Source organism: Furipterus horrens, unplaced genomic scaffold (genome assembly GCF_987537825.1).
Source record: "Furipterus horrens unplaced genomic scaffold, mFurHor1.1.pri manual_scaffold_4, whole genome shotgun sequence".
NCBI classification, from domain to species: Eukaryota; Metazoa; Chordata; class Mammalia; order Chiroptera; family Furipteridae; genus Furipterus; species Furipterus horrens.
Window position 1 is genome coordinate 96,675,877 of NW_028327174.1, and position 23,666 is coordinate 96,699,542.

General features: G+C 38.6%; 1 protein-coding gene across 7 annotated transcripts in view; it reads left to right on the top strand.

The window, feature by feature from the left end:
- The first annotated feature begins 615 nt into the window (after positions 1-615).
- Positions 616-23,666, top strand: part of RAD52 (RAD52 DNA repair protein) — a 30,185-nt gene continuing 7,134 nt past the window's right edge. For 2 of the 7 annotated variants that reach the window (XM_090273804.1, XM_090273807.1), the window contains exons 1-9: positions 619-686; positions 9,835-9,910; positions 11,376-11,553; positions 14,920-15,024; positions 16,089-16,190; positions 16,741-16,834; positions 17,016-17,083; positions 18,547-18,665; positions 19,564-19,639. In XM_090273804.1, the coding sequence (XP_090129930.1) occupies positions 11,497-11,553; positions 14,920-15,024; positions 16,089-16,190; positions 16,741-16,834; positions 17,016-17,083; positions 18,547-18,665; positions 19,564-19,639 (621 nt within the window). In that variant the 5' untranslated portion in view covers positions 619-686; positions 9,835-9,910; positions 11,376-11,496. Of the gene's footprint in view, positions 687-9,834; positions 9,911-11,375; positions 11,554-14,095; positions 14,185-14,919; positions 15,025-16,088; positions 16,191-16,740; positions 16,835-17,015; positions 17,084-18,546; positions 18,666-19,563; positions 19,640-23,666 lie in introns of all 7 variants that reach the window. The other 5 variants (XM_090273808.1, XM_090273806.1, XM_090273805.1 and 2 more) reach the window with 5 other exon arrangements.

A 23,666-nucleotide genomic window follows, 5' to 3' on the forward strand; every position in this document is an offset into this window, starting at 1 on the left:
AGAGACAGGGAAACATGGATTTGTTGTTCCACTCACTTATGCATTCATTGGTTATTTCTTGTATGTCTCCTGATGAGGGATGGATGGCAACCTTGTCATATCAAGAACATGACCTAACCAACTGAGCTACCCAGCCAGGGCTGATAACCTTTCTTAGTAAGACTTAAAAACGTGACTTTCTTTTCTTGTTACACCCCTAGTGTGCATGGAAAGGTACTGAGAAGCTCCTCTCTCGCCCCACAGCCACCTTCTAACCCGGGAATGGGTGTGTGAAATCCTGCAGCAAGGCACGCACAGTGGGCCCTAAGAGGTTTTATCGCCTGCTGGGCGTGAGGGGACCTCCCTGTCCCAGGAGCAGTGAAGATCTGGGCTCCACACAACGAGAAGTAGCCTGGCACTCCAAGCGGAGGGACAGGCGAGAGTATGGCCTGTAACCAGAAGGCCAAAACCACCCCCGCGATTCCCAACTTGCTTTACAGCTTTCAACAGATTGCTTTGCGGCTGTCCTCCGATTTGATTTACGGCTCCTTCTGCTCTTTCCGCCCAGGCGCCCTTGTTGGACCTTCTTCCCAGAGTCCCCTTGCACTTCTTTCCCAGTCTCCTCTGCGCGGCTCTATCTAAACTCCCTTCCCTTTGCATTTAGTCTAAATCGAGCTCCCTACATCCACCGCGCGGTACGGAGGCCCGTAAGTGAGGCGGGAGGACGGCCCAGTGCAGGTGGTTCCGGCCGGGGGTTCTGGATCTGGGGCGGCTCGGATTCCGAGTATAGTACCATAGAGATCCTGAGTCTACAGGCCTATAGTGAACTACAGTAGGGGTTCAGGATCATGGCTTCCTGCGAGTTTGATTAGGAGGGACGAGGGTACAGGAAACTTGCACCAACACTCGTAGCGCAAACCCCAGGACTCCATCGCAGGAGGACGTCAGCCTACTGTTAGCTGCGGCGGCCCCTGTGCGGGCGGGACGCCAGTAAATGTCGCTATTGACCGTAGAGCAGGATGGTGAAATCTGTCATCTGAGCGGAGTTGGCAGGAGTGGCTGCGGTTTGAAAGGAGTGACCCATTTAAAAGGAATTTGACAGTTTAGCCGCCTATTCAGCCTTTTAGATCAGTTTTTTTTAAAAATTGAGATACAGTTCATATACGATTAAATTTATCCTTTTAAAAAGTAAGCGATTCAGTGGTTTTAGTATATTCACAAGGTTGTACAACCACCGTTATCTAATTCCAGAACATTCTCAGCACCCTAAAAAGAACCTGGGAACTCATTAGCAGACACTTCTAATTTACTCCTGTCCCCAACCCCACTATTTTTGTCTCTGTGAATTGGCCAGTTTTAGATATATCACATAAGTGGAATCATACAGTTATTTGTCCTTTGTGGCTGGTTTGTTTCACGTAGCATAATGTTTTCAAAGGTTGTCCATGTTGTAGCATGTGTCAGTAATTCACTTCTTTTTATGACTGAAGAATACAATAATAATCAGTTGTAGGGATATACCACATTTTGTTTCTCCATTAGCTATTGGCATTTGGGGTTTTTTTTTCTTTACTTTTTGGCTTCCTAGACCTTTTAAGGTGTATTCCTCCACAGAACTCTCAGTGTGAGGTGCAAACATTTTAAAACGAAATTTAACTCTGGGATTGGGTCAAGTATTTCAGTGACCTCAGATTAGGAAAGTTTGTCTTTTTAAAGTCTTATAGCCCTGGCTGGTGTGGCTCAGTGGACTGAGTGTTGGCCTGTGAACCAAAGGGTTGCCGATTCGATTCCCATTTGGGGCACATGCCTGGGTTGTGGGCCAGGTCCCCAGCTGGGGGCATGTGAGAGGCAGCCACACATTGCAGTTTCTCTCCCTCTCTTTCTCCCTCCCTTCCCCTTTCTCTAAAGATAAATAACTAAAATCTTTTTTAAAAGAAGTCTTCTAAATTCAGCAGTGATTACTGTGTGTAGTTCTCATCAGAGATGCTTCTGTGTAATGTATGCCATGGCATGTTATCTGTGTATGAACTGGGTGTAGAGTGGTTGGAGATGAGTGTATGAAAATGCAACTGAGATAGCTGAGATAGCTGTGGAGAGTAGTATTACCTTTAAAAACATACTGGGACCTGACTGGTGTGGCTCCGTTGGTTGGAGCATCCTCTTGGAAACTGAAAGGTTGCAGGTTTGATTCCCAGTCCGGACACATGACTGGGTTGAGGTCCAGTCCCTGATCCAGGCTTGTGCGAGAGGCAGCCCATCACTGTTTCTCTCTCATATCGATATTTCCCTCTCTTACTCTGTCCTTTCCTCTCTCTAAAATCAATAAGCATACCCTACAGGGAGGGGATAAAAAAGCCCACAGTTAATCTTTATGAATTTATTCACTAAGATTTCTTTAAAACCCCAAATCCTAAATTGGTACTCAGGCTACTTTTGCATATGTGCAAAGCGCCAAATAGTTTGAGTTGCCCAGTGCCTGTTCACAGTTGAGGTTAAACCGGAGGATGTTGTGCCTTTTTGTTTCAGCTCTCGTACTGGAAATGAAACTTTGTTGCAGGTATATTTAGTGCCAGGTTTTTGTTTGTTTGTATTTGTTCTTTACGTTTTGTGCTTTATGTTGGTGATTTCAGTGTATAGAAAGGACTCCAAGCAAATTGCTGAAATACTGTCATTTGCTGTAAGTGCAGGAAGGCTGTGATGTGCCTTGCAAAGACAAGCTTCTTTTAAATAAGCTTTGTTCAGTTAATTCAATGTTAATGAATCAATAATATATATTAAATAAGGTGTCATTAAACAGAACCACATATAAAACGAGGTGATATATTGCCTGGTTGGTGAAATCTTGTGTCTAGAGGCTTGTGGGAACCTAACCCTGTATTTCTCTTAGGAACAATGGTTCAGTACTTGATAATTCAGCATTCATAGAACATAACTACCATGAATAATGAAAATTGACTATATAACCAATTTAAATATTCAAAAGCAGAAAGCCTAGAGAGGATATTTTTGAGTCTGTGTGACTTTTAATATATTTTTCACTTAAGGTATTCTTAATACCCTACTGGCACGTTTGAAGTGGAGAGAAGCTTAAATAAAGCTAAAATGTTCTTTTTATTTTATTTTATTTTATTTTTAAAGTATATTTTATTGATTATGTTGTTACAGTAGTCCCAATTTTTTTCCCCTTTGCTCCCCTCCACCCAGTACTTCCCTTCCCTCCAGCAATCCCACCCCCCTTAGTTCATGTTCATACAAGTTCCTTGGCCTCACCCTTTCCTATATTATTCTTAACTTCCCCTTGTCTATTTTGTACCAACCAATTATGCTTCTTAATCCCTGCACCATTTCCCCATTTCTCCTCCTTCCCCCTCCCAGATGATAACCCTTCAAATGAGCCCCATTGTATATGATTCTGTTCCTATTCTGGGTTGCTTAGTTGGATTTTGTTTTTATTTTTTAGATTCAGTTGTTCATAGTTGTGAGTTTGTTGTCATTTTAATGTTCATGGTTTTGACCTTCTTCTTCTTAAATAAGTCCCTTTAACATTTCGTATAATAATGGTTTGGTGATATTGAACTCCTTTAACTTTACCTTGTCTGGGAAGCACTTTCTCTGCCCTTCCATTCTGAATGATAGCTTTGCTGGATAGAGTAGTTTTGGTTGTAGGTTCTTGCTTTTCATCATTTTGAATACTTCTTGCCAGTCCCTTCTTGCCTGAAAAGTTTCTTTTCAGAAATCAGCTGACAGTCTTATGGGAACTCCTTTGTAGGCTCTGCTTTTCTCTTGCTGCTTTTAAGATTCTCTCTTTATCTTTAACCTTTGGCATTTTAATTATGATGTGTCTGGGTGTGGTCCTCTTTGGGTCCAACTTGTTTGGGACTCTCTGTGCTTTCTGGACTTAGATGTCTATTTCCTTCACCAAACTAGGGAAGTTTTCCTTCATTATTTTTTTCAGGTAAGTTTTCAATTTCTTGCTCTTCCTCTTCTCCTTCTGGCACCCCTATGATTTGGATGTTGGTATGTATAAAGTTGTTCCAGAGGTTCCTAAGCCTCTCTTCATTTTTTTTCCTATTCTTATTTCTTCATTCTGTACTGGTTGACTGTTTTTTTCTTTCTTATGTTCCAAATCATTGATCTGAACCCCAGTTTCCTTCCCTTCACCATTGGTTTTGTGTGGATTTTTTTTCCTTTTATTTAGCATAACCTTCACTTCTTCCCTTATGCTTTTGCTGTATTTAAGCATATCTGTCAAGTCTGTGAGCATCTTTAGCACCAGTGTTTTGAACTCTATGTCTGTTAGGTTGGCTCTCTCCTCATCACTTATTTCTCCCACTGGAACCTTGACCCGTTCCCTCTTTTGGGCCATACTTCTCTGTCTCCTTATCTTGAGAGGCTCCTGTGTTTGTTGGCCTGTGTCTTAGGTAGAGATGTTGCTCCTGTTATGTTGTAAGGGGCAGAGCCTTAGGTATTCGTCAGTTCAGGGCGACCTGTTTCTCCATGTTGTGGCGCTGTATGTGGAGGAGGGGTCTGAGAGAGAACAGTGTTGCTTGCTCATCACTTACCCTTTTTCCAGGCACCTCTCTCACTTACGCATGGGACTGGCACTCCTCTAGCTGTCGCCCTGTCTGCCAGTCCCAGAATGTGTGAGTCTGCAGACGTTCTAGGACCGTGGGGGCCCTTTAAACAAGTGGACTCTGCTGAGAGACCAGCAGTTTCTTCCTACGCCCCAACCCCCACTGATTTACACAGTCAGAAGCAGTGAGGCTTGATTTTCCCCGGCGCTGGAACTGTGAGCTTTGTGGTCTGGTCTGGTGCTGGGAACACTACCCAGGTGTCCCTCCCAACTTTATAAAATGTGTGACCGCGCTTTCCACCAGCCTGCTGCTGCTTCTGCTACTGCCGCCGCCACACTGCCTTCTCTCTGCCCTGGCTCCGCCCCTCCTACCTGTCTGGATGAGTATTTCTACTTTATATCTTTGTTTGTTGGACTTTCATGCAGCTCCATTTTCTGGAACTTCTGGTTGTCTCTAGTTTTGAGATAGTTGTATTCCCTCTTAGTTGTGGAGGGAGACGTGGCGTGTCTATCTAGGCCTCCATCTTGGCTGGAAGTCTGAGCATCTTATTCTAAAATGTTATACTATGTATTGTGTAGGGACTCTGTTAAGTGCTTGAGATTCAGTAGTTAGTACATGTCCCCTCTGTTCTCATATGACTGAGTTAGGATTATGTGTGATATGTGATTTCACATATGTCTAAAATGCTCTGGGAACACAGGATTAATTCTATTTAGAGTGAGGAGGTGACATTTTGAGATCTAGTTCCTTCTTTTTACTTAAAAAATTTTTTTTCCACTCATTAAATTTTTTTTTGTATCACAACAATTATAACAGCATGTGTATAAATGAAAATAAAAGGAAAAACCTCTTGATATCCAATCCTGCTGTTGATCTTCATCCATCACTGAGTCCTGTCAATTCTACCTCCTGTTATACATATACAGAGGCTGTCCTTTCTCTACATTTCCATGATCTTTGAACCTTTATCATTTCCTTTCTAGACTGTTCTAACATAGACTCCAAACTGATCTCGCCCTCAATTATTCACTGTTGACAAAGACCTTTCTGAGGCATAAATATAATCTTATCATTCTCAGCTTAAAATTTCCATTGTTTCCCATGGTTTACAAACTAAAGTTCTAAGCTTTTGAAGGTGGCTTCCATCACCCTTCATGATTGTGCCCTCTCCTATACTTAACAAAGAGAAAAGAGGTCAGACAAAAGAGGAAAATTTTCTTATATAATATGCCTCATGCCCTCTTATTCCTTCCTCCCTCCACAGGTAATTAGAAATGCTTTTAGTTATAAGGGAATGGATAAGGATAAAAATGTTTCCCAGTCTTGTTTACCTTCTTAATATCTGTTGAGTTCATCTATTTCGTGCCCAGAGCCTCTACTCTAATTCAAGTTCTTTCCCCTTACCCTTATAAGTCTTCTATTTTTTTCTCCTACAAGTCTTTTTTTGGTCATATGTTCTTATTTCTTGGGGAAAATACCTATCCAAAGAATTCTTGGGTTACATGGCGGATGCATATTTATTATTTCCAATATCCTAAAACTATAAGGCATCTAGAAAATATAGAAGAATATCTTCTTGATGTGGGGGTGTGCAAAAGTTTTCTTAGCCAAGACTCAGAAAGCCATAGCCACTAAAAAAAAAAAAAAAAAAAAAAAAAAAGATAAATGGGATGACATCAAAATTTAAAACTTCTCAACAAAGACAACCGTAAGAAAATGAATAGGCAAGCACTGACATCTCTCTGACAAAGAACTGATATCCAAGGTATGTAAAGAACCATTAGGTTCCAGGCCTGGGACCATTGTGGTCTATGGCCTGCCGCTTACCGTTTGATCTATGACTCCATCCTCAAGTTATTCTCCCCTTTTTCATGAAGGGTAGTCTGTGTTTGCAACTCAGTAGTTTTATCACTCTGTTGCCTGCCATCAGTACAAGAGTTCTAATTTCTTCACATCCTTGCCAACTTTTGGCATTGTCAGTCTTTATTTTTAGCTATTCTGGTGGATATAGAGCAGTATGTCACTATGGTTTTAATTGTAGTTGTTAAGGATGATATTGAGCACTTTTTCCTGCACTTGCTGACATTTGTGTATATTCCTTTGTAAAATGCCTGTTCAAATCTTTTGCCCAATTTTACTATTGAGTTGTAGGAGTTCTTTATATATCCTTTTTATATCCTGGATATCAGACTGTTGTGGTTGTCCATTTTATTTTAATAGAGTTTTTTTTTTTAATAACAAAAGTGTTATATTTTGATGTAGTCATATTTGTCATTTTTTCCTTGTATAGTTATTGCTTTTTGAGTACTGTTTAAGAACTCTTGGCCACTTCCAGGTTGTGAATACATACTTTTGTATTTTCTTCTGGATATTTTATAGTTTTAACTTTTATATTTGGGCCTATGATCCATCTCCAGTTTTTGTAAATAGTGTGAAAATATTTTGTGAAAAATAGTACATTTTTTTACCATATAGATTGTTGTTCCAGCATTATTTGTTGAAAATGTCATTGCGCCCTGACTAGGTGGCTCAGTTAAGAGTGTCATCCAAAAAGGTTGTGGGTTCAGTCCCAGTCAGGGCACATACCTAGTTGCAGGTTTGGTGCTCAGCTGGGGGGCTTTCGGAGGCAACCAATTGATGTTTCCCTTTCATGTTGGTATTTCTCTCTCCCCCTGCCCCCCACACTTCCTCTCTCTCTAATATCAATAAACATATCCTGGGGTGAGGTTTAAAAAAAGCCATTATATTGCATTAGTACCGTTATTGACATTCAGATGACCATATAAATGGCAGTTCATTTCTGGACTGTCTTGTTTTTTAAAAAAACTTTTTTTGATTTTAGAGAGAGAGAGAGAGAGAGAGAAAAGTGTTGATTTTGTTGTTTTACTTATTGTGCATTCATTGGTTGTTTCTTGTATGTGCCCTGATCAGGGATGGAACTGCAACCTTGGAGTATCAGATGATGGCCAGCCAGGGCTGTGGACTCTCTTTTCTGTTCCATTGATTAATCCTTATCAGTACCATATTGTTGTGTGGGATTGGCCAAAAAGTTCATTTAGTTTTTTCCACATGATGACTCTAGTAGTGGTTAGTTGTCTTTAACTTAATTTGAAACAATTTTGTTAGATTGTATGTGACAGCTGTCATCAGCGTGCATTTAAAAAACTCATCAAAACTGGTGAATTTTTGTGCAGTCATTTTAATATAGAAGATGGTAGACTATATACACAGCATTTTTGGCATATTATGCTTTATTATTTCAAGAAAGGTAAAAACAACTGAAATGCGAAAAAAGATTTGTGCAGTGTATGGAGAAGGTGCTGTGCCTGATTGAACGTGTCAAAAGTGTTTTGCGAAATTTCTTGGTACTATTGACATTTTGGCCAAATAGTTATTTGCTGTGGGGCTGCCTTCTGCATTTGAAGGTGTTTAACAGCACCCCTGACCTCTACCAACTACTTTCTCAGAAACATTGACTTTCCAAGACTGCCTCATTGAGTTCTAGGCTTCTTTGGCCTCCCAGAAAGCTTTGTCGGTATCTTCGTACTTCGTGTGTGTTTTCTTTTTCCAGGAGTGATTTTAATTCACTTGGGCGCTCTAACATCTTCTCTCTTCTGTGTATTTCTCTTCCCATCTGGGGCCCACCTTGCTCTCTGTAAAGAGTTGGAATGAGAGTTTGAGAAACATCTCCACCAGAAATTGATGTTTACTTTTTCCGTTTCCAGGCTAGTTGAAGTTTGTAGTATTTTCACTCTTCTAATTATGTTAGAAGATACGGGATATTTGTGGTTTTAGTTGTTTTTCTTGTTGGTCTGTATAGTTTTTGGAGAATGTATTGGGATATTTGGATTTATGTAGTTGCCATAACCTTGACTATCAGGAAGGCTTTCCTAACATTTTATTTTGAAAAATTTGAAACCTTCAGGAAAGTTACATAATGAATACCTGTATATCTTTCACCTAGATTCATAAGTTTTACTTTGCTTTATCCTTGTTTCCTCCTCTCTTTGAGCATGCATGCACACAGTCACACTTTTTTAGTTGAATGAATTGAAAGTTGCAGAAAACACACCAATTTACTCTAACACTTTATCATATATCTCCTACATAATTATGATATAATTTTCACAACCCCATAAGTTTAACAATGATAAAAGACTAGCATCTAATATGCAGTCTATCATCAGACTTCCCCATTGTCCCAATAGTGTCCTTTATAGCTTTTTTTTCTGACCTAAAGTCTTATCAAGGATCACACAGTCCACTTTAGTTGTCATGTCTCTTTAGTCTTCTTTAGGCTACACGATTTTACTAGACTTTATGTTTTACTTTGTATAGTTTTTTGAGACATGGACATTTTTGATGAGCCCAGGCCTTGTAGATTTGAACTTGCCTGATTACTTCCTCATGATCGGAGTCATGATTACATTGATAGAATGCTTCCTAAGTGATGCTATGATCTTCTCAGTGCATCCTTCAGAAAGCACATGGCTTGGCTATTATTGGTGACACTGTTTAATCACTTGAGTAAGGTAGTCATCTGCTAAATTTCTCCATTGTAAAGCTGCCTTTTGCTACTCACCCCCGCACCCCCTGCATTTTTCCTTCAAGTGCAAGTAGTTTATTTGGGAGATAACCCCAGGACATAGTGGTAGAGGAGAGAAGTGAAATGGGAAAGAAAAGTCATTCAGCAAAGGTATGTGGTCAAGCCAGTTACCACTGGTGGGCAAGCAGATCCAGTTTCACTGGGGAACTCTGGAGCCAGTGTGGAACTCATGTTGCATGTTGTCTCACAGAAAGGATAAGAAATATAGGGTCTTTACACACCAACCCCTGTCAGCCATTGTTTGAGGCTACTCCCAGGGACATCAGTTCTCTGGTGCTTCCAAAGTACCATTATCAGGTGCAAAATGGGGCCTGAATGCCAGTTCTCTGGTGCTTCCAAAGTACCATTATCAGGTGCAAAATGGGGCCTGAATGCCAAAGGAGCCTTTAGGTAAAGAGATGTAGACATTGGCATTTGGCAGTTACGCCAGGGTGCCCTATTGTGGTAGGAGCTGAAAGGATAATTGGCAGAGCATTCATGGTGTTTGCTCTATCTGAACCTGGAGCTTGGGGCAAAAACTTACATGCAATTATGTTTTCAGAAAGTGCAATTCCAGGAAGCAGAAGTGAAGGAAAGGGGGATTGAGGAGCGATGGAAGATTAAGTCAGTTCTAGGGTATACCCCTTAATAATAAGTATACAACTGATTGCTTGACTTCCTATTGCTGTCTCCCAGGAAGATTTGTAAAGCACTGCATCCCAGGACAACCCACCCAAAGGAAAGAGAAGATTTGCCCCTCAGCTTCTGTATGGTACATTTACTCCCTAAAACTCTCATATTGTGCACGTGTGGGCATCAGGTGGGTCACACAGGGAGGTGAGAGGCATCTAACATGAGTAAGACGTAAGGAACCATTGGGTTGTGCCTCTTTGTAGTTGGTTAGAACCCATGCATATTTGGTCCACCAAATCAGCCAGGATGAAAAAAAAGTTGTCAGGGACCTCAGGCAATGCTGAGAAGACTTGAGATGCTGCTGCATAAAATGTGCCTGATACATTTGGATTCTACTTTTGTTTAACAAATATACACATGCATACACATAAAACACACACACAAACATAATCACTTAGTTAAAAAAGTGATTATGGGGAAATCAGCCAAATTTTACTTCCACCATATTTTTTGATATATGATTAAAACTTTCTATAAAAATATACTTTTATTTTATAATAGGAAATAGTTGTGAACAATTTAGAAAGGAAAGCAGAGCAGTAAGCATTTTTTCAAAGTAGAAACTGGGGAAAAAAAGTGATTTCACGTTTTATTTTATGGGCAGAGATAGGGTTGCCCTTTTCTTCAACAAAAGTTGAACCTTTTATGATATTGTTTAGAAAAGTAGCAACAACTTCCTCTTTAATGTGAAAAGTGTAACTCTTGCCTTATAAAATTAGTTTCTAAATAATTAGAGTAAATAAGAATTTTTAAAAAAGAATTAAAAAACATACTTTACCTATATATCCTGCATTATGTATTGGGTTGGCCAAAAAGTTTGTTTTTTTCTGTAACATGGCTCTAGTAGCGCTTTGTTATCTTTAACTTCATTCAAAACAATTTTCTTAGATTGTATTGTGACAGCTGTCATATCAGCATGCATTAAAAAAAAATCAAAATTGGTGAATTTTTGTGTAGCCATTTCAATAGTGAAGATGGAAGAATATATGCAACATTTTTGGCATATTATGCTTTATTATTTCAAGAAAGGTAAAAATACAACTGAAACCCGAAAAAGATTTGTGCAGTGTATGGAGACAGTGCTGTGACTGATCGAACGTGTTGAAAGTGGTTTGCAAAGGTTTGCACTGGAGATTTCTCGCTGGACAATGCTCCACAGTCAGGTAGACAAGTTGAAGTTGATAGCAATTAAATCAAGACATTAATTGAGAACAAGCAACATCATACCACATGGCAGATAGCCAACATACTCAAAATATCCAAATCAATAAGGTTATTAGTGAAAATGAAAAATGTGTTTTTTATGGAAAACACTCTACAGACTTTTTGGCTAACCCAATATTTCATTCATTCCCTCATTTATTAATACTAACCAGACACATTCTTGACCTCTTACTATATGTAAGATACTATGCTATCACTGAGGGTGCCAAGATGAATCAGGAGGAATCCCCCACCTTCTAGGAGCTGGTATTGGAGCGGGGGAAAATGGATGTGACAGACAGTACTCACCAAATATTCAAATGCTTTCTTATATTTCCCAGCCTCCATTGCAATTAAGTTGGGGCCATGTGACAAGTACTGTTCACTTCTGGCCTAAGGCAGCTATGACCTGGTGTGACTCCTTCAACGCTCTCTACAGCTGCTGTGATGACCTGAGGTCACATGTGCTACATGACACAGCTACAAGATGGACAAGGCCACCAGACTGCGTTAGATTGTGTATGGAATGAGATATAAACCTACATTGTATTAATCAATTCCCTCACTTTTTATAGAGTAAAATATACACAACATAAAATTTATTTAACCATTTTAAAGTATGCAATTCAGTGACCTTAAGTCCATTCATAATGTATACAGGTATCCCCCATATAACACGGTACTTCTATAACACGGTTTCTCTCTAACACGGTTAGAGAATTGGGGAAAACTCCTATAAAACACGAAATTATGGAAATCCCCATTCAATACTGAACGTGATAAACGCTTCTAAGAGCAAAAGATAACTCATTTGAAATTTTTCATTCAAATGTGTACGTAGTTATCAGTTTACTCTAGAAAGGGTAAAGAAAGGCCTAGACTTAGCTGAACAGTTAGTCATATTTCTTAAATGAAGATCCTTGCACTGAAAGGAGCACAGAGTTTAAGAGAGAACTTCAAAAGTGCTTAGCACCATATAATGAAATTTATAGATATCTCAGCTAAAAGCAAGCAATCGAAAATAACAAGTTTTTTACAAAAAGTAGAGCATAGAAATCAAGATAATGCTGAAGAAAGTTCAGAGGCTATCTTGTCAAAAAGAAAAGGCATTCGGTTAATGGAGCTTAGTAGTGATGATGAAGAAAACGTGACTTAATTCATATTAATATGTAGTACTTTTGATGAAAATTGCTTTAATAAAGATATTTCTCTTAATTAAAAAATAAAATAGTATGTTTTTTTAATTTTTGGAATCTAACCTCCCTTTTTGTACTAGTTCTTTGTTTCGTATAACATGGATTCGCATAACACAGCATTTGTTAGGAACCTAACAACTGTGTTATACTGGGGTTACCTATATATATCCTTTTGTTTGACAGGTGCTCATTTGAGACTTTGTGAATATCCTGTTCCCCCACACCTTTTAGCTTCCAGTGATGCGTCTTGCTGGATGCTGCTATTACCACAACATTATGATAAATTTATGAAGTTGACCTTATTAATATTCCCTTTTACAAATTAGGAAACTTGGGCACAGAGAGGTTAAGTGCCTTATTTTTCGCTCTGTAAGATGCACCCGACCATAAGATGCACCTAGGTATAGAGGAGGAAAATAAGAAAAAAAATATTCTGAACCTAATAGTGTACTAAAATATTTAATAAAATATAACAGAATAATATTTCAACCATGAAAAGTGAACAGCAGTCAACAGCGGTATTAAGAATCATCATCACTGTCATTAACACATGAGGAGAGACTTTAAGATTCAAGTAACTCTTCTAGTTTTCTGGGAACCCCAAGAACTCATCATCGCTAGTGTCAGAATTTGTGAAGCTCAGTTGCTCACAATCACTGATATCACTATCTTTGCTATCTTCATACTGACCAGACGCCCTGAGATTCAGCAGTAAAGTGGGACATTTAAGCGTCCTCGGGTTTTGTGTGGGCCCACCACTTTGTCTTCTAACAGTTGTTGCCATGGTTGACAGGTCAGGCAATAACATCATGGTATGTGATGCAAAATTTGCTCCATAAGACTCAGACATTTCCCCCCCACTTTTTGGGGAAAACAGTGTGTCTTATGGAGCGAAAAATACGGTAATTACCGAATTTAAGTAACTTACCCGACGGAGCTGGGTTTTGAACCACATCTGACTATAATGTACAAAGCATGCTTCATAGCAGGAGTAGGCATATTATGGCTTGTGGGTTAAATCTGCCCCCTTTTTTTGTAATAGAATTTTATGGAGACACAACCATGCCCATTCGTTTACATATTGTTTATGGCTGCTTTCATGCTAAAATGCCAAAATTGAGTAATTGTGGCACAGACCAGATAGCTTGCAATACCTAAAATATTTACTATTTGGCCCTTTACAGAAAAGTTTGCTGACTCCTGCTTTATAGAGTAGGTTTTACATTTTTGTTTTTGTTTTTATTAAAGTAATACATGCACAGGAGTGAAAATCAAACAGTGCTAGAAGCTTCATTTTGTAAAAGGAGATCCCTCCTGTACTCTGCTTCCCTTTGCCACTCTTCAGACGGACTTACTGCATTTTTTTCTATCTGTCTTTTCTGGCCTTTACAGTTAGTTACATCCTAAATAATACTCTTATTCCATTATTTCTTGATGTATCAATTTTAGTTCCTACTTATTAACTGACCTAGTTTAGGCCACTATACTACTTATAAATTTATTATTCTTAGCTGAAATGTAATGGTTTATGATCATTTAGTTTTCTGCATTTTCCTCAATGTACATTAGAAAATTAACGTGAATTTAGCAATATCTAACATTTTAGTTAGTACTTCATATGTGCCAGGCACTATCTAATGCAGTTTCATGCAGTAGATAAAGATTAAGTGAATGTTTATAGTACTATTATTATCTCTTTTCTACCTGAGGAAACATCATTTAGAGCAGTTACGTGATTTTTCCTTTGGTTTAGCACCTAGTGGGTGATAGAACCAGAAACTGACGTTTAGAACTCTTGAGCTCTTAAACATTCTGTTATAATGCCATATGGAGAACCACACTTTTTGACATTCATATATTTGTAGTTCTATTAGCAAAACTGAAGATTTAAACCATGTAAGTTTGCTGAAGCCCTGACTTGAATCTGATTTGAGACAGGTGTAGGAGTAGTCAGGTAAGTGGGTCAGCCAGCTGCAGTTGCTTTTTCTGGGGGTAGTTCTATTTTTTAATAGATTATAAGTTTGCACAGCCTCACTCTAATGCACTGGCTCTCAAATTTGAGCTTAAATCAAAATCACCTGGTAGGCTTGGTAAAGCACCAATTCCTGGGCCTCAATTCTACTTTCTGATTCACTAGGTCTGGGGGTGGCGGGGCGGGGCTGAGGTTTCACTTTTCTAACAAGTTCCAGGTGAAGCTGATGCTGCAAGGGACCAAACTGGACTAACTTCTGAGTGTAAGCAGTCTCCTACCAGCTAGCTTGTTAGCTTCTGGCAAACACTTTAGTTACTGTGGTGTACATTTTTTTTTATCCCACAGAGACCAGAGTCCTGTTTTGTATGTAGTAGGTAGTAATAAATTGATTACTTGCTCTCCTTTAGAGTGTTTTTGTATTTTTGACTTTTTCTTTTATAAACATAATTGTAATGCATAATTATGATGCATTCTCATTATAAAAGTAACCTTTAATAGCACTACCACCCTAGCAAAAATTTTAGTAGGGAAGTATTTTCATGGGATGTGAGATTGTAGCTAAGGGCTGAGGAACTTAGTCCTTGATTGGCTCAGTGTTTAGAAGTATGGAAAGTGACTTGTAGGATATTGCATATAGATGTTTTATCTGATTTTTAGTAGGGGGGGGTCTTGCCTTTAGCATTCTTTGAGATCTTTTTAAATCTTTTGTTTATATAGAAGTCAACCAGCATCAACATGTCTGGGACTGAGGAAGCAGTTCTTGGAGGCCGTGACAGCTACCCTTCTTCTGTTGGCAGCAACTCTGTATTATGCTTTGGACAGGTAACTCGGTTTTTCACACCTGCAAAGAATGAGGTTAAATGAAAAAGGTAGGAAGAAGCAATTTGTAGAGCACCGTCACGTACATATGTGTAAGCTATTTATTGTTATTAGTTTTTCCTTTAGATGTATTATTTTGGAGCCTGTGATGAACTCACAGGGCATTTTGGAACTTCAGCATCAAAAGACTAGTAGTACTGCAGATTACATTTAGCTTTAAATTTTATTTAGTTTTTGGATAGATTACATTTTCATATGATATGACATTCAAAATGAAACAAAGACTCTATGTGAACTATTTCCCTATCACTCCTGCCCACCTTTCACCCAGCGCTCTTATTTTGGAGGCATCCAAAGTTTCCGGTGTCATTCTTGCTTTGTCTTCCCAAATTCTTTACCAGAGCTCTGTTTGTGAGTATTTATTTCATCTAAATGGGACAAGGGGGAGAATAGCCAAGGGGACAAAATCCAAACATGTAGTAGTACGTTTATCTGTGTAGGATGGGAAATTGTTTTCAATGGAAGGAGGAGTACACAGCTTTAGAGAAGACAATGGAAGGAAGGCTCCCTGTCATGTTTTCTCTCTTCTGCTCCGTTTTCTGTGTACAGTAAATGTCAAATGCACAATCGGAAGTGGGAATTTTTAGTTTCCCAGTTCTGGCTTGAGAAAGTTTTGTAAGGATGGTAGTAACATCTAAGGCAGAGATTCTCAAAATGTGGTTCAGTGACCCCTGGGGATCCATGAGACCTTTTTAAAGTCCATGAGGTTGAAATTATTTTCATAATAATACTAAAATACTACTTGCTTGTTTTCACTCTCATTCTCTCATGAGTGAGTGATGCAGTTTTCCAGACACTGCATAGCACGTAGTGATACTCCACTGATGGCTAGTGGAATGTGTGTCAGTTTTAATTCCTAACATTGATAGGTAGAGCCTACATAAACAAAAGCTCTTAGGGTCTGCAGTTCTTTTTAAGAGTGCAAGAGTGTGGAGTCCAAAAAGTTGGAGACTTGCTGATGTAAAGAATATTGGAAATGTCAAGCTAATTTTCTTTCTGGATTGTAGTACCAATACACAGCAGAAGAGTACCAGGCCATCCAGAATGCTCTGAGGCAGAGGCTGGGCCCAGAATTCATAAGTAGCCGCATGGCTGGAGGAGGCCAGAAGGTAGGAGAATTTATATACCTGAACAGTGGGTGCCCATATGGTTGACTCCTCAGGTGATCTTGCCACCTCCCTCTCTGGGTCCTTATGGTTTCAGAAGGTCTCTTGTTCATTGTTATCTACTGGATGTTTCCTAGTGTCTGTGGGAGGGGATGGCTTCTAGTTTTACTGTTATCTGAAGTGACCCAAGCATTATCTTGAGACTTATATACCTGCCATCCTAGGATTTTTACACAATCTTTTAAAAATATGTTTCTTACAATTTGTTTCTAACTTAAAATTTTGTGTATGTTTCTGGTCCTCTGTAACACATCTCAACCTGAGATGTGTACTGTTTTGGAAACTGTTAGGCAAGTGGCTATCTTTACCCTTGAGTCTAATCCCTCCCGACAGAACATTCATTCTAACTGGCTGCTTCGGGAAGGATCTTTGAAATAAGTTCAAGGGCAATTTTGTCCAAAAAGCTGGTAAGGAATAAATTAAGTAAATTTTGATCTACATGTAAGTATGGCAAGAAATTTTAACAAGCTTTTTTTTTTTTCTTTTTCTTCAGGTGTGTTACATTGAGGGTCACCGGGTAATTAATCTGGCCAATGAGATGTTTGGTTACAATGGCTGGGCCCACTCCATCACACAGCAGAATGTCGGTGCGTATGCTTCCTGGCAGTGGTGACTTCCTTATTTCCCTTACTTGGCATTATCTAATTTCTGATAAGAGTACTTTTCGGGTGAGGATGTCGGGTAGGTGTATTTGGCTGCCAGCAGGAGAATAAGGGGGAAACACAGGGATCAGTATCTTTTCCTACTGGTTTTCTTTCCCACTCCTAGATTTTGTTGATTTTAACAACGGCAAGTTCTACGTGGGAGTCTGTGCATTTGTGAGAGTCCAGTTGAAGGTGAGGGTGATGGAATAGACTTGCTGCTTCCAAGAGTCAGGAGGGTGGTGAGAACAAATGAGCAGGTAGGGGAGTCTCTGGGCTGTGGCGCAGCCCAGCTGGAGGATGGGACCCAGATGGGTTCTAGCCAGTGTTCCTTAGGATGGGGGTACTGTATTCAAACATTTTTTCCCATGCAACCTCTAATTGAATTTTGAAAAACTCTGTTCTCTGTACATTTTTAAGTTGACCCTTAAAAGTTTTCACCATAAATATAAATAGTTGGAAGAGTATATTTTTTGGCATATTGTGAAATTTGACTTTCTAAAATAAGTCTGTTATATCTTTTTATAATGTACCAAATGATTCTAAATATCATAGAGGATTAATACTGTCATCCATTTAAAAGATACATAAGCGAGCTATTGTTTAATCATAAGAAACTTGACCTTTTTTCTTCTTGAACTCATTTCCATTTTATTTCTCCACTGGTTTTTATCCTAATATATATATTTATCATTGAAATATTTTTTTAATTAATAACTTGATCATACTTCTCTGCCTCTGTGTGTGTATATATAAAATTAAAAATTTTTGGTAAATTTCCAGTAACCTAAAAGCCCTAAATAATAAAAAATTCCTTTGGATTGACTTAATGTTACAGGTATTATTAGTACACAATTGATCACCCAATTGCGTTTATGTGGAAGAGACAACATAACTTCATCAAAATTTTTATACTTAAAAAAAATAAAATTTTACGGCAAATGCATTTTAATGAGATGGATGAAACTGTTTTTCTTTTCAGTTAGCTTATATATCCATAGTTTAATATTATTCCTAGACAGAACATTCAGCATTAATTATATTGACTTTTATTTTTATAAATAGTACTGAAAAACTTTATTCACATAAATAAACTGGGAACAGAAAGAGTTTTGTTATAGTGTCTTTCATTGCTTTGAATGCTTTCTGAGTTATATTCCAAAATCATAGAGTGCTATCATCAGAAATTATATTCAGTTCTCTAGATGCTAACAACTTGGTCAGCTCCACCTTCACTGTTAGCAAAAGCCAAGAAGTGGATACCGCATGACTTGCAAAAGGATTTGCTGTCCAATCATTAGAGTCTGTTAAATACAGTATTTAAAGTTTTCCTTTAATTGGTGTCCTGGGGTTTTTATACCTTTGGGTAGTGCACCTTAGTGAGATTTGGGGTGGGTTGGATATGCGCGTATTTTATGTAAAAGAGGAAGTGGGAGAGGAGAATTGTCTTCACCAGAGATGCATTTCCAAGCAGATCAGGTCTGGGAAATAGCAGTGGAGACTGAGCCCCTTAAACTCTGTACCTGTGTGCCCTCTAGCAGGGCCCCGGGTTACATATGCCCAGCCTGAGCACTGCTGCTTGAGGAAAAGAAGAGCTGTAGAACCAAAGGCCACTACAGCTTTCCACAGTAGGCCTTGAACGCCTTTTCTGCCTTCAGGATGGCTCATACCATGAAGATGTGGGCTATGGCGTTAGTGAGGGCCTCAAGTCAAAAGCCTTGTCTTTGGAGAAGGCCAGGAAGGAGGCAGTGACAGACGGGCTGAAGCGAGCACTGAGGTAAGCAAAGGGTCAGAGTCTCCTCTGCTTCAGTTCAGTGCTGGTTTCAACCCAGTTATGTTTTCTTTGAAAAGGTAATATATTCACATTGTTCAAAAATCAAAATACTTTAATCTGCCCGGCTTTCCTACTTAATCTCTCGTATTTTCCCAGTGCTACTTTATGCTTTGGTGTGCCCTTTTGGGAATAAGTGGTAGAATACTCTGTTCTCTGTTCTGTACTTGATTTTGCACTTGCTTCTGTTCTACTCAGTAATGTATTTGGGGACCTTTCTGCATGAGTACACAGATAGTTTCCTCATTCTCTTTAACATTCCTAAACACTTCTTCTTTGTGCATATGCCATGTAGTTAACTTAGCTACACAGAGCAGGGTTATTAACCTCCTTGGGTCATAGATACCTTTGAGATTTGAGGTGAATTGGATAACCAGAAAAATACATGTATAAACATGCACCAAAATTTGCAGTACCATAGCCTGTAAAGGAGTAAGTATGTCCCAAGTAAAGAACTTCAGTTGTGGAGGACTGTGCCCTATTTGTGTGTGGCCCACTCTTACTGGGAAATTGGAGCAGTCCTTGGGAAAAAATCTGCTCTGGAATTTGTGGTCGACATCAGGAGGTATAATGGGGGGATTTGTGAGTGGTTTTTCAGACTTTTCACATTCATCACCTCTGACTGATGACAGGGATCTGTGACCACTATGCCCACTGCTGTATTCTGGCAGCCTGATCCCGTGCAGGAACGTGGCAGGTGCTCAGTAATCAGTTTTGAAGGCGCATTACGGTCCATTCTTCTGCTGCCACTGAGAAGCAGCTTGCACAGAGTTGTGTCTCTGTTCTTTGATACTCACATATAACTGTCCTCAACCCTGTTTCTTTTTTTGTTTCTTACCCTTAGAAGCTTTGGGAATGCACTTGGAAATTGTATTCTGGACAAAGACTATCTGAGGTCACTCAATAAGCTTCCACGCCAGGTATGTTAGAGATGAATGTATGGAATGCATTGCAGTAAAGATGTAACTAATCCCTCTGTGTCACGGGCGGAGTATTTGGGGATGAAGAGGGATGTGAAGACTCAGCTGCTTAGAGGGTCTTTGGTATGCGTTTCAGATTTCTTTGACTGTCCAAGCTTGCAGGAGCTCATCACCTTATTTCACAGCTGAAAAAACTGAAGCCTGGACAGTTTATGTTACTTCTCTCTTATACAAAGAGAACTGTGCTTGGGAATGGTCTGTGAATCCTTAAGTGGAGCATGTAGCCCTCGGCAGCACCACTGTAATTTCTTAGAAACTTTCAGAACCTCCCTCCCCTGTTCTACCTTCTTGCTTTTCCTTAGTTTTGGTGTTTTCAGGTTTAGATCTCCCTCGTTTCTGTCAATGCCTGTCCCATGATCTGAGCATTTGCCTTTGGAGAATAGGGTCTGGAGTGTTCCTGTTGTCTGGCAGTGTGGCTGTTTCCTCTGGTGTTCTCTGAGGTCCCTGCAGTGCTGCCACCTGGCAGCACTCCCTCTCTTGTGCTTGATGGTTCTTCTTCTTGTGGGGGACCCACAAAACTCCATTTATTTCCTTTTTAAAATCCTTTTTTTGTTTTAAAAGATTTATTATTATTATTATTATTAGAGAGAAGGGGAGGGAGAAAGAGGCAGAGAAAAACATCAATGTGAGAGAGAAACATTGACCAGTTGCCTCTCATATGCACCAGGACCGGGGACTGAACCTGTAACCCAGTCATGTGCCCTGACCAGGAATCAAACCAGGAACCTTTTGCTTTGTGTGATGATGCCAAACAACTGAGCCACACTGGTCAGGGCTTTTTAAAAATATTTTTTATGCATTATTGTACATACTCAGTTTGCTAATATTTTCTTAAGGATTTTTGCACTTATGTTTATAACAGATATTAGTCAGTTTTTTCCCTTATTTTTTTATTATAGTAAAAAACATAAAATTTACCATTGTAACCATTTTTAAGTGTACAATTCAGTAGTGAAACGGATCTCTAGACTTCTTTATTGTGTAATACTGACGCTCTGTACCCATAAGACAACTCCCCCTTTCCCCATTCTTCCAGCACTGATAACCACTATTCTGCTGTCTGTTTCTATGAATTTGACTACTTCAGGTGCTCATGTAAGTGGAAACACAGTTTTTGTCCTCTTGTGTCTGGCTTATTTCATTTAGCATAATGACCTTGTTTCATCTATGTTGTAGCATGTCAGAATTCTCTTCCTTTTAAAGGCTGAGTAATATTCCATTTCATGTATCATATTTTAGGGTTGCTTCTGTTTCTTCACTGTTGTGAATAGTGCTATTATGAACATGGGTGTGCAAATACCTCTTCGAGACTCTGCTCTTGATTCTTTTGGATTCATATCCAGAAGAGGAGTTGCTCATTCATTTGGTACTTATATTTTTGAGGAAATTCCATACTGTTTTCTATAATGGCTGTACCATTTTGCAGTTCAATCAACAGTGCACAGGGGCTCCAATTTCTTCACATCCTAACAGCTGCTCTTTTCTTTTTCTTTTTGTTTTGTTTTGATTGTAGCCTTACTAATGGATGTGAGGTGATACCTTATTATGATTATGTTAAACATCCTTTCATACGTTATTGGCTGTTTGTATATCATCATTGGAGACATGTCTATTCAAGTCCTTTGCCCATTTTTAAACAGACTTTGTTTTTTTGTTAAGTTGTAATAGTTCTTTATTACATATTTTGGATATTAACCCATTATTAGAGCTGTGATTGCAAATTTTCTCCTATTCCATAGGTTACTTTTGAAGTTTTCAAGTTTGATGTAGTCCCATTTGTATATTTTTGCCTGTGTTTTGGTGTCAAATCTAATATCATGAAGTTTTTCCCTGAGTTTTAGATTTTGAGGTCTTAAGTTTAAGTCTTAAATCTATCTTGAATTTATTTATTTTACTTTTATTAGCATTTATATTATGCTGAATTTACTCCGGGGCTATATGTTTTTGTTTCTTCAGTTTCTTCTGGGATATCATTTTTTCTGAGCAGCTTCCTCTTCTGGTTTAGGAACAATCTGCTCCTTTTTCAGTAGGATCATCTCAGTGTGCCCATGAGCTCTGTAGGTCTGTGCTGCAACTTGGGAGCCTTGTTCACCTGGATGTGCTCAGTGACCAGAGACTCTACATCTAAACCTTAAGTTCAGCATTACTCCTGCATTTTTAACCATGTGCAGCAAAAACCCAGCACTCTTTTTGGGCCACCAACCCTGTGTCCAGTCTCACTGTTTGGCCTGAGTGCACCTACCAACTCCACCATTGTAATGACAGGATGGCACACATTGCTTCTGCATCCTTCAGATACTCGGTGGCTTTTCTGGTATGCGTATCTCTGATGGCTTTGAACCTCTTGATTTGCATGATTTTGAGGTTTTTTTTGGGTCAGGCGAATAGTGAACCATTTTCAGAGGTCACCTCAGGTTGTTGGCAGGAAAAGGTAGAAGTTACTTTGGTATGTGATATAAGATACAGGTCATTATTTTCCATGTGGATTTGCAGTTTACCTGGCATCATTTATTGGAGAGACTCCTTTCCCTGTTGAGTGGTCTTGGCATGTTTGTTGAAGATCATTTGATTATATATGCAAAGATTTATTTATTTCTGAGTTCTCCATTTTTTGCCATTGGTCTATATATCTGTCTTTATGGCAGTATCATACCATTACTATGGTCATTTTATTAATTGTTTTCTCTATCTTGTTGCTTTTTTGTCCCTCCTCTTATTACCTTCCTTTGTGTTTTGTGTATTTCTATATATGTGTATATTCTACAAATATTTTCTTTATGGTTACTATTGGAATTATGTAAAACATCTTAAAGTTATAGCATTTTATTTTAAGCTGATAACTTCAATTGCATACAAAAACTCTAGTTCTTTGCAACTGCACCCCCACCCACCCCACTTTATGTTATTGATCTTACGTATTACAGTTTTTATATTATATATCCACTAGCATAGGTTTATAGTTATAAAAGTTTTAACGGTTTCAAAATTGTATTCTAGATCATTATATATTTTAATTTTTCTAAATTTAAATTCTGTGCACCAAATGAAAATAATAACAGGTTACTATATTTGTCCATGTATTTACCTTTACTGGAGAAACCTATACCTTCATATGCTTCATGTTGTTGTACTGCATGATTTCTCTTTGTCTTTGACTTTAAAAAATTGAGGTGTAATTGACATATAACGTATATTAGTTTCAGATATACAACATAAAGTTCCAATATTTGTTTATATTATTAAGTGGTCACCACAGTAAGTCTGGTTAACATCTACTACCATACTAAGTTACCATTTTTTATGATGAGAACTTCTAAGATTCACTCTTTTAGCAAGTTTCAAATATATAATACAGTATTATTAACTATAGTCACCATGCTGTACATTATATCCCCATAACTTATTTAGTTTGTAACTAGAAGTTTGTACCTTTTGACCCACTTAATCCATTTTGCCTACCTTTTACCTCTGGCAACCACTAACCTGTTCTCTGTATGAACTCTTGTTTCATTTTTTCTTTTTAAAATTTCACAAATAAGTGAGATAGGTATTTTGTCTTTGATTTATTTAGCATAATGCCTTAAGGGCCTCTTCGTGTTATCACAAATGGCTAAATTTCCTTCTTATTCATGGTAACATTCCATTGTAGATATATATACACGTCATTCTCTTTAACCATTCATCCCTTTACTTTCAGTCTGTTATGTCTTTTGATCTGAAGTGATTCTCTTGTGGATAGCATATGGAAGGGTCTTGTTTTCATATCCATTCAGCCCCCCTATGTCTTTTGATTGGAACATTTAATCCATTTGCATTTATGTAGTTATTGCCATTTTGCTATTCATATTTTTATATTTTGTTCTTTCTTCTTACAGAAGTCTCTTTCACATTTCTTGTAACTCTGGTTTGACAGTGATGAACTTCTCTAGCTTTTTCTTGGCTAGGAGCTCTGGGATGTTGTCTTGGT